This window comes from Bos javanicus, chromosome 3, assembly GCF_032452875.1.
Source record: "Bos javanicus breed banteng chromosome 3, ARS-OSU_banteng_1.0, whole genome shotgun sequence".
NCBI classification, from domain to species: domain Eukaryota; kingdom Metazoa; phylum Chordata; class Mammalia; order Artiodactyla; family Bovidae; genus Bos; species Bos javanicus.
Window position 1 is genome coordinate 11,218,988 of NC_083870.1, and position 11,750 is coordinate 11,230,737.

At 38.1% G+C, this 11,750-nt stretch overlaps 1 protein-coding gene across 1 annotated transcript; it reads right to left on the minus strand.

Moving 5' to 3' along the window:
* Nucleotides 1-9,371: 9,371 nt before the first annotated feature.
* Nucleotides 9,372-10,703, minus strand: LOC133245266 (olfactory receptor 10Z1). Its single transcript, XM_061413203.1, has one exon. The coding sequence runs from the start codon at nucleotides 10,701-10,703 to the stop codon at nucleotides 9,762-9,764; it is 942 nt and encodes a 313-aa protein (XP_061269187.1). The 3' UTR covers nucleotides 9,372-9,761.
* Nucleotides 10,704-11,750: the final 1,047 nt, after the last annotated feature.

The following is an 11,750-nucleotide window of genomic DNA, read 5'->3' on the forward strand; positions in this document are numbered from 1 at the left end:
ACTATCACTGCTGAAGGGTGTTAAACAAAGTTTCTATTTTTCATTTGTTGGGTTCTATGTAATATTACTTTATTTTGTTCTGATTATAGAATAAAGTATTTCCTTTTTTTTAAAAGCATTTTTTTTGCAGTTCTTACTTTTGAGAGGACAATGTGAAATAAAATGTTCCTGATTCAGTTAAGTTTCTACATTTCTGAGAATTGTACTATCATCTAAATATAGGCAGCAAAATATACTGTAAATTAGGGCCTTGGTAAAGTAGATACATAAGATTCAAGATAATTTACAAAGTGTTTCTTGAGCTTGAAATTTGATTAAATTCTTGCATTTGAAAATGGAGATATTTGATATTCTGGGAAACCCTGATATTTTCATCTATAAAATGGAACCATACAGGGAAGACCAGCATAGCATCCATTTTCTTCTGAATCTGTCTGTTTTTCATACTTCCCTATTAAGGTGAATGTTATTACTCTTGGAACAGCCAAATAGGAGCATAGAAGATCTTCCTTTTGTCCTCTATGTCCCTGAATTTTCTCCAAAATTTTAACATGATAAAAAAGAATCTTTGGGACTTCTTTGGTAGTTCAGTGGTTAAGAATCCTTCTCACAATGCAGGGGATGTGGGTTCATCTTTGGTAGGGGAACTAGAATCCCACATGTGTTGGAGTAACGAAGCCTGCACCATAGCTAGAGAGCTGGAATGCCACAATGAAGCATACTACACGATGCAACAAAAATCCCACATGCCAAAACTAAGACCCAATGCGGCCAAATATTTTTAAAAAGGAATATTTGTTTTCATTTACTTTTATCTATTAGTGTAAGAGTTAGTCGAATTTTTCTTTGTAATAAAATTAAGGAAAAATACACAAGAGGTGGTGCTATTTCCAAATAATTTTCAGCCCAGGTTTGATCTGAACTGGTTTGAATGCTGACATTCTGTCCTGACTTATAAAAATGCATTGTGCCATTTGCTTGTGAGTAGACTTATTTCTTTGATCAGCATGAAATGAAACAGCCTAGCTGTTTGTGTATCCTGTACAGTTTCTGCCTTCCAGTCCATGTATATGGTCACTTGATTACCATTTCAAGTCTCAGTCTCATTCTTTGCACAGATATTAGTCCTTGCTAAGGGATAAATCCTGTCACAGGAGCCATTTAAAGAAATTTTAGTTAAAACTAAAAAGCTGTCTTTGCTGCTAATAATGTATAGGTTTTTGTTTGCTTGTTTGTTTGTTTTACTGATTTTTGCTTAAACAATTACATATTATGAAAAATAATAAAACATATTTCAAAAATTTTTCATAAATGTCTAAATTGTGTTACCAAATTATGAACTGAAAAATATCATTATAGTTGGAAAAATTCATAGCCTGTTATGTCATCAAAAATTAGTATCATTAATATCACACTTATTGAGCCTGGAAAATCTAAAAAAAGTGCTTGTTTGTAATAATCAAAGGCAAATGTGAATATGGTTCCATTCTCCCCTTGATCCCTGCCAAAAATCTGGAAGTCCTAAATCAGTTTGTTAGGCATATGATGAGTCTTTAAAGGCAAAGGATCATTAGTAACATCTCAGAAAAGGAGATTAATAATATAGAAGCTAAAGAAGATAGTATTTATCTAAAGAATCAACAAAAGTTAGTTCAGGTGCTCAACTTCTTGTGACCAAACTTTTTTTGTGTGTCCAACTTTTTGTGACCACATGGACTGCAGCATGCCAGGTTTCCCTGTCCATCACCAACACCTGGAATTTGTTCAAATTCGTGTCCATTGAGTCAGTGATGCCATCCAACCATCTCATCCTCTGTCATCCCCTTTTCCACCTACCTTCAATATTTCCTAGCATCAGGGTCTTTTCCAATGATTCAGTTCTTCTCATCAGGTGGCCAAAGTATTGAAGTTTCATCTTCAGCATCAGTCATTCCAATGAATATTCAGGATTGATTTCCTTTAGGACCGACTGGTTTGATCTCCTTGGAGTCCAAGGGACTCTCAAGGTCTTCTCCAACACCAGAGTTTAAAAACTTCAATTCTTTGGCCCGCTGAGGGCCATATCCATACATGACTACTGGAAAAAAACCATAGCTTTGACTAAATGGACCTTAGTTACCAAAGTAATGTTTCTGCTTTTTAATATGCTCTCTAGGTGGTCATAGCGTTTCTTCCAAGGAGCAAACATCTTTTAATTTCATGGCTTCAGTCACCATCTGAAGTGATTTGGGAGCCAAGAAAATAAAGTCTGCCATAGTTTCCATTGTTTCCCCATCTATTCACCATGAAGTGATGGAACCAGTTGCCATGATCTTAGTTTTTTGAATGCTGAGTTTTAAGCCAGCTTTTTTTACTCTCGTCTTTCACTTTCATAAAAACGCTCTTTAGTTCCTCTTCACTTTCTGCCATAAGGGTGGTGTCACCTGCATATCTGAGGTTATTGATATTTCTCCTGGCAATCTGGATTCCAGCTTGTGCTTCATCCAGCTGACATTTTGCAATAATATAGAGGCTAAAAAAGATAGCATTTATCTAAAGAATCAATAAAAAATGCCTTAAAAAGATGGTACTGTTAGAGTTACACACAGCACCTTCTGAAATCAGATTCTGACCACATGTGCACTAAAGCAAAAAAAATGACAATATGGGAATTATCATACATAACTTAATTATGAATATAAATATTCAACTTATAATATTACAACAATTAGAACTTGTATTAGTCCAGGTTCAATGCATGATACTGGATGCTTGGGGCTGGTGCACTGGGACGACCCAGAGGGATGGTATGGGGAGGGAGGAGGGAGGAGGGTTCAGAATGGGGAACACATGTATACCTGTGGCGGACTCATTTTGATATATGGCAAAACCAATACAATATTGTAAAGTTAAAAAATAAAATAAAATATAAAAAAAGAAAAAAAGAACTTGTATCAAATTTCCCTCTTAATCTCAGGGTTAAGCTCCACATATTACATAGTCATCATTTCTAGATCTTCTGTTTACTTATTTTAAGCTAGAATCCCTGCTCTACTTTCGGTAATTCTCTTCTTTATAATTTATAGAGTGAATATACAGCCTACACTCTTGATTTTTCTTTCATGATTACTACCACTTGGTTGGGTCCCCAAAATTCAGTCCTAACTGAATTTTCTCCTTAACATTTTATGGGCCTCCCTGATGCCAAAATTTTTCTGGAAGTCATCTGATTCTTTTTCCCTAGAGCCTGACCCATTTCCCAGTACCTACTCCTCTGAGATGGATCTAACTCCATCTTCCTATCTTCTCCAGCCAGGCACTGTGCCAGGTAACAGCATTTTACTCTTGTCTGGTTGTATCATGATATATTACATGCATGGCACTGACTCCTGCCAGCATAAACTAGGTAACAAATGTGTCAGCCTAAAGTGATGCTGCCTAGAAACTTCAAATAAGAATAGATGGTCATGTTGGGTGTTTCATGTATGGCAGACTCTGTTCTAAATATTTTATCTTAATCATCACAAAAAGCCCTACAAAATAGATACTGCTAAAATTCCATTTTGGCATTGTTAATGGAGGCCCAGAAATGTTAATAAACTTCCTCTAGATCACACATCTAAAAAGTGGCAAAAGTATACTTTAAACTCAAGCAAAATGATTCCAGAAACTTACGGAATTAATTGGCTCTTTAAAAAGACATGAGTTTTTTTTTTTTTTTTTTAAAGGGCATATGTGGTCATATTCATATCAGGGGACCTCTGCTTGGCTATGTGTATATGTGTGTATGTACTTGGCAGGAGGTCTTGTTTAAGCATATGGCTGTATTTGTAATCAAGGAAGGAAATTTGAATTACCAAAGGGGTTTTGTAGATTATTTCTGCCTGCCACCCTAGGGCAATTGTGTCAGGATCTATGGAGATGGTTCCCAGGAATGTATACTGGATGATCCCACAGGTGATTTTTATAGCCTTTCATACTTAAGACTACTACATTTAGAAGGTAGATGGACCTTTGAGTGAAAGTGAAAGTGTTTGTGGTTCAGTCTTTCCTGACTCTTTGCAACCCGAAGGACTATAGTCCACCAGGCTCCTCTGTCCATGGAATTCTCCAGGCAAGAATACAGAAGTGGGTAGCCATTCCCCTCTCCAAGGATCAAACCTGCGTCTCTTGCATTGCAGGTAGATTCTTTACCATCTGAGTCACCAGGAAAGCCTGGACTTCTGAGTAATACTTAGCAATTTTTAGAACATCTCTACACATTGTTGCTGAGTGTGCATTTAGGGAATATTATTCTAGATGAACTGCATACATTTTGGAAATAAATTTGCTCAAACAGCCTCAGTGCAATGAGGAGGTTACTTCCAAACTCACTGAAAAGGAGTTTAGAGTACATGGCTTTTCTTCTCTGATGCAAATTCTTTCTACTCAAGTCCTTTCACTCTATTTCTCTACAACTTGTTCTCTTCTCTTGGACTAGCTTTATTTCTTCCAAAATTGATTTCCATTGAATTCTCACTAGAGGATATGCTCCTTCCCTGAGAGCATAGAGCAACATGGATTCCTATCTGCAAAACATTCCCTTAATACACATTCTTCTCTCTCTCTTAAGTCTTGTCCCACTTCTAACTTATTGATGAATCACATGAATCTTACATTTTCAAAATCTCTTATGTCTACCATTTCTGTCAGTTCCCAATGCTTCTATCCTTATTAAAGTCATTTTGCCTTTCTTTAGAATGATGTCAATGGATTTCTTATTGATTTCCTTGCCTCCGTTTTCTGCCTGCTGAGATATATCATCTTCTCTGTTACTAGATTGGACCTTCCCTGCTGGCTTAGTAGGTAAAGCGTCTGCCTGCAATGCAGGAGACCCGGGTTCGATCCCTGGGTCAGGAAGATCCTTGGAGAAGGAAATGGCAACCTACTCCAGTACTCTTGCCTGGAAAATCCCATGGACAGAGGAACCTGGTAGGCTACAGTCCATGGGGTCACACTTCACTTTTTGTTACTGGATTAATCTTAAATCACTTTCCAGATTCAACTCCACTCTCTGCTCAAAGGTTTACTGCCCAAAACATCAAGTCTGAAGCAAGGTACTCACAATGCCATGAACAAAGAAGTCTTAACCCTAGCTAACTTCACCCATCATTTGTGAGATATTTTTGTCCCTTGGGACAACTCACTGTATTTTGTAACAGGCGTATATTGCCTTGCCACTAAGACTTTAGTTATTCTGTTCTGTCTTCTTAGAATATATGTACTTTATTTCCACTTACTGAATTCAAAATTTACTCACTCTTTGGGAATAAGTTCAAGTACTACCTTAGACATGAAGCCTCCTCTGTTCTTCCATTGAGAATAACCTCCTCCTAAATTAAAAGTGAGTACCAATATGCTTAGCACATAATTATAGAAGCTAACATTTGTTGGAAGATGATTATTAATATGACTCAGGTAGTGCACTAAATAATTTATATTCATGACCCTGTTTAGTCAGCAATGCAAAAGTATGAAGTTATTAATACAACCACTTGACAGGTGAGGATTTTGAAGCTGAGAAAGATTAAGTAACTTACCCAGGGTCCCACTGTAAGTGGCAAAGCCTGCATTTGAACTCCTACCTGACAACTGTGTGAATTCATTCCACCTTTACAGAAGCATCCTGCAAAGCAGGAGACCTGGGTTTAATCCCTCGATTGGGTAGATCCCCTGAAGAAAGGAACAGCTACTCACTGTATTCTTTTTTTTTTTTTTGCATTTTTAAAAAAATATAAATTTATTTATTTTAATTGGAGGATAATTACTTTACAATATTGTATTGGTTTTGCCATACATCAACATGAATCTGCCACGGGTATACATGTGTTCCCCATCCTGAACCCCCTCCCACCTCTCTGCCCATACCATTTCTCTGGGTCATTCCAGTGAACCATCCCCGAGCATCCGGTATCATGCATCGAACCTGGACTGGTGATTCGTTTCACATATGATATTATACATGTTTCAATGCCATTGTCCCAAATCATCCCATCCTCGCCCTCTCCCACAGAGTCCAATCTTAAAAATTAGGGCAGAAATAAATGCAAAAAAAAAAAAAAAAGAGAGAGAGAGAGAGATAGAGAGAGACCATAGCAAAAATCAAAAAGCCAAAAGCTGGTTCTTTGAGAGGATAAATAAAATTGACAAACCATTAGCCAGACTCATCAAGAAACAAAGGGGGAAAAATCAAATCAATAAAATTAGAAATGAAATTGGAGAGATCACAACAGACAACACAGAAATACAAAGCATCATAAGAGACTACTATCAGCAACTATATGCCAATAAAATGGACAACTTGGAAGAAATGGACAAATTCTTAGAAAAGTATAACTTTCCAAAACTGAACCAGGAAGGAATAGAAAATCTTAACAAACCCATCACAAGTACAGAAATTGAAACTGTAATCAGAAATCTTCCAACAAACAAAAGGTCAGGACCAGACAGCTGCACAGCTGAATTCTACCAAAAATTTAGAGAAGAGCTAACACCTATCCTGCTTAAACTCCTCCAGAATATTGCAGAGGAAGGTAAACTTCCAAACTCATTCTATGAGGCCACCATCACCCTAATACCAAAACCTGACAAAGATGCCACAAAAAAGGAAAACTACAGGCCAATATCACTGATGAACATAGATGCAAAAATACTTAACAAAATTATAGCAATCAGAACCCAACAACACATTAAAAAGATCATACACCATGACCAAGTGGGCTTTATCCCAGGGATGCAAGGATTCTTCAATATCTGCAAATCAAACAATGTAAACACCACATTAACAAACTGAAAAATAAAAGCCATATGATTATATCAATAGATGCAGAGAAAGCCTTTGATAAAATTCAACATCCATTTATGATAAACACTCTCCAGAAAGCAGGAATAGAATGAACAGACCTCAACATAATAAAAGCTATATATAACAAACCCACAGTAAACATTATCTTTAATGGTGAAAAACTGAAAGCATTTCCCCTAAAGTCAGGAACTAGACAAGGGTGCCCACTTTCACCACTACTATTCAACATAGTTTTGGAAGTTTTGGCCACAGCAATCAGAGCAGAAAAAGAAATAAAAGGAATCCAAACTGGAAAAGAAGAAGTAAAACTCTCACTGTTTGCAGATGACATGATCCTCTACATAGAAAACCCTAAAGCGTACACCAGAAAATTACTAGAGTTAATCAATGAATATAGTAAAGCTGCAGGATATAAAATCAACACACAGAAATCTGTTGCATTCCTATACACTAATAATGAGAAAATAGAAAGAGAAATTAAGGAAACAAGCCCATTCACCATTGCAATGAAAAGAATAAAATACTTAGGAATATATCTACCTAAAGAAACTAAAGACCTATATATAGAAAACTATAAAACACTGGTGAAAGAAATCAAAGAGGACACTAATAGATGGAGAAATATACCATATTCATGGATCAGAAGAATCAATATAGTGAAAATGAGTATACTACCCAAAGCAATCTATAGATACAATGCAATCCCTATCAAGCAACCAACGGTATTTTTCACAGAGCCAGAACAAATAATTTCACAATTTGTATGGAAATACAAAAAACCTCGAATAGCCAAAGCAATCTTGAGAAGGAAGAATGGAACTGGAGGAATCAACCTGCCTGACTTCAGGCTCTACTACAAAGCCACAGTCATCAAGACAGTATGGTACTGGCACAAAGACAGAAATATAGATCAATGCAACAAATAGAAAGACCAGAGATAAATCTACGCACCTATGGACACCTTATTTTTGACAAAGGAGGCAAGAATATACAATGGATTAAAGACAATCTCTTTAACAAGTGGTGCTGGGAAAACTGGTCAACCACTTGTAAAAGAATGGAACTAGAACACTTTCTAACACCATACACAAAAATAAACTCAAAATGGATTAAAGATCTAAATGTAAGACCAGAAACTATAAAACTCCTAGAGGAGAACATAGGCAAAACACTCTCCGACATAAATCACAGCAGGATCCTCTATGACCCACCTCCAAGAATATTGGAAATAAAAGCAGAAATAAACAATTGGGACCTAATTAAAATTAAAAGCTTCTGCACAACAAAAGAAACTATATGAAGGTGAAAAGACAGCCTTCAGAATGGGAGAAATTAATAGCAAATGAAGCAACGGACAAACAACTAACCTCAAAAATATACAAGCAACTCCTGTAGCTCAATTCCAGAAAAATAAACAACCCAATCAAAAAATGGGCCAAAGAACTAAACAGACATTTCTCCAAAGAAGACATACAGATGGCTAACAAACACATGAAAAGATACTCAACATCACTCATTATCAGAGAAATGCAAATCAAAACCACTATGAGGTACCATTTCACGCCAGTCAGAATGGCTGCGATTGAAAAGTCTACAAGCAATAAATGCTGGAGAGGATGTGGAGAAAAGGGAACCCTCTTACACTGTTGGTGGGAATGCAAGCTAATACAGCCACTATGGAGAACAGTGTGGAGATTCCTTAAGAAACTGGAAATAGAACTGCCATACGACCCAGCAATCCCACTGCTGGGCATACACACCAAGGAAACCAGAATTGAAAGAGACAAGTGTACCCCAATGTTCATTACACTGTTTATAATAGCCAAGACATGGAAGCAACCTAGATGTCCATCAGCAGACGAATGGATAAGAAAGCTGTGGTAGATATACACAATGGAGTATTACTCAGCCATTAAAAAGAATATATTTGAGTCAGTTCTAATGAGGTGGATGAAACTGGAGCCTATTATACAGAGTGAAGTAAGCCAGAAAGAAATACTTACTGTATTCTTGACTGAAGAATTCCATGGACAGAGGAGCCTGGCAGGCTACAATCCATGGGGTTGCAAAGAGTCAGACATGACTGAGTTACTTTCACTTACTTATCCTTAGAAATGTCTCATACCATGCATATTGAGGGTGAAGAATAAAACAAACAAGATAGAGAATTCCAGAACAGATTCTAAAGGATAGTATCCATGCTACGTAGTGACCCAAGTGAAGAGGTTCATACATCCAAGATTAGGAGGTCATTTAGAGAGGAATAGCAATTATCAAGGAAAATAGAAAGTAAATAGAATCCATCCAACTAGCAGAGCTGGTTAAAAAAGAAGGGGGCAAAGAAATAATGAGCCAAAGGTGAAAAAAAGAAACCTACATAAAAAGATTAAAGACATCTAGTGGGAGACAAAAAAAAATAATAATAAAAACAAAAACAAAACAAAACAAACTGACCTTTTCATTTAGCAAAGCATTCAAACTGATTTGCTAACCTGATAATTACTGAGTTTCAGATCTTGCAAGAACATTATTGGTGGGGTAGTCTAATTATGTAATGATTTTAGAAATCTCTATAGTATCCCTGGAAGGACCCCAGCTGCTTTGAACTTGGGTGCTTGAAACTCCCTTTATCTTGTTTAGCTCAGTTAGAAAATTCTTAATGAACTGAGTTTCAGGAACTACTGCTGACATATGGGAGGCTGGAAATGAAAATTTCAGACTCTCAGCTCAGTGTGAGTTAAGCACAGTAACCAGAGCAGGAAGCCCTGCCTCGGCATTTCCTCAGCAGCCCTGGGGAACCTGTAAGAGACAGGATGGGGCTCTCTCAGGAAATTGGGATAAGTAGGTTTGGCCTAAGACTCTGAACATCTGGCCCACTGGCCTCGGTTTCTGGTGTTTGTCCAGCCTACATAAAGGAGACTGTCCCATCAGGTAGCCTTCATCCTTTACCTAGTAATCCCCCTTGGAAAGCATTTCTCAGGGCTGTCTGCACAGCCCTATTTCTTAGGCTATAAATGATGGGATTGAGGAGAGGAGTTACCACAGTATAGGTGACAGCAATAAGCTGATCCCGCTCAAGAGAGTAACTGGCTTTGGGTCTCAAGTACATGAAGGAGGCACAGCCATAGTGAATAGTGACCACTGTGAGGTGTGAGGCACAGGTCGAGAAGGCCTTCTTCTGCCCCTTGGTGGAGGAGATCCTCAGGATCGTTGCCAGGATGTAGGTGTAGGAGACAGAGATGAGGGAGAAGGATACCAGGAGAACCAGCAGGCTGAGGATCAGGATTCCCAGCTCACTCAGGGCTGTATCTCCACAGGCCAGGCTCAGCATTGGCGGTGTGTCACAAAAAAAGTGCTGGATCTCATGGGAGCTGCAGAATGGGAGGTGGAAAATGACCAGTGTCATTCCCAGACCAAAGAGGTACCCACTCAGAAATGAGGTGCCAACAAGCTGGGCACAGAGAGTAAGATTCATGCGGCTGGCATAGTGTAGTGGGGCACAGATGGCCACATATCTGTCAAAGCCCATGGCAGCCAGAAGGAAGCAGTTGCTACAGGCCCATGAAGCAGAGAAGAACATTTGGACAGCACAGCCCACAAAGGAGATGCCCTGCCCACCTCTGACAAGGCCAGAAAGCATTCTAGGGATGATGCCCAAAGTATAGCAGGTCTCAGAGAAAGCTAAGAAGGAAAGGAAGAGGTACATGGGGGTGTGCAGACAGCTGTCCAGCCTGATGACTACAATAATGAAGACATTGCTGGTCAAGGTGATAAGATACAGGGAGAGGAACAATGCAAAGACCAAGAGTTGCAGTTCCCCAAAGCTAGAGAAGGCTAGGAAGATGAAGCCGCTCCAGAAGGTTGCATTGGTCTGCTCCATTCTGAATGACATCCTGATAGACTTGATTCTTTCCACTTTGCCAGTAGATGTCTAGTTTCTTCTAAAGCCAAGAGGAGGTGGATTCTGATTTTTTTGTACCTGTTGTAACTAAAAGGATTTAGACAGCAATAAATTTCAGAAACATACTTTATTAGACACACAGATTATGAATCCATTCTCACATACATAGATGTGCATATGTGAATACAAAGATACACAATATACACACACATATGTGACTATATATACTCATGCATTTATTTATTTATTTATTTTTATACTCATGCATTTATATACATGCATATCACATGCAAAGCACTCACACATAATTGTGCACATTTTACATGTTCAAAACTATACACTGCACATTTACCATTAATATCAAACACGCACACACATTGGAAATGAACACACATTTTAAATAACATATATTCAGGCACCACATATATATGTAGATATGCACACCACACATATATTGATACAAACATTATACACACAATACCACATAATACACATGTGGACACATCACATTGCCTGTTAGAACTTGAAGTTTGGTAGCTTGATGGACATTATTTTAGAGACTAAGTAACAGAGGCAAGAGGGTGGAGTGACTTCCTTGAAGTCATAATAAGTCAAGACTAGAGAAAAAGTACCTTGTGTTCTAATCAAACATTATTTCCCCAAACAATGATGACTCCTCTCAGTTACTGTGGGACATTCAGTCACATGATACAAAATTAGAAACAGTTTTGCTCAACAATAATCTCTTATAACACCCTTCCTGCAGGCCCTTGTTCATTTGAGTCTATGCAAAGCATTGAAGGAAAAATCAGGGCAAGTTGCACATCTTTCAGCCCAATGATCAGCTGTCAGGCTCCACTGTCTCTAAGAGATTAAACAAGGGAGGATTCCCTACTCACCTGAAGTGGCAGACAGTGAGGGCAACTCCTGCCTTTAAGCAGCCATATACTAACCTGACCCCCAGTAGACCTGTTTGTAGGAGAAAGGACTTGAGATCCAGCTTAGAAATTCTTATTCTGAGCCAGA

Coding starts and splice junctions, on each gene's coding strand:
- LOC133245266 (XM_061413203.1), bottom strand. CDS start 10,703: ATGGAGCAGACCAATGCAACCTTCTGGAGCGGCTTCATCTTCCTAGCC.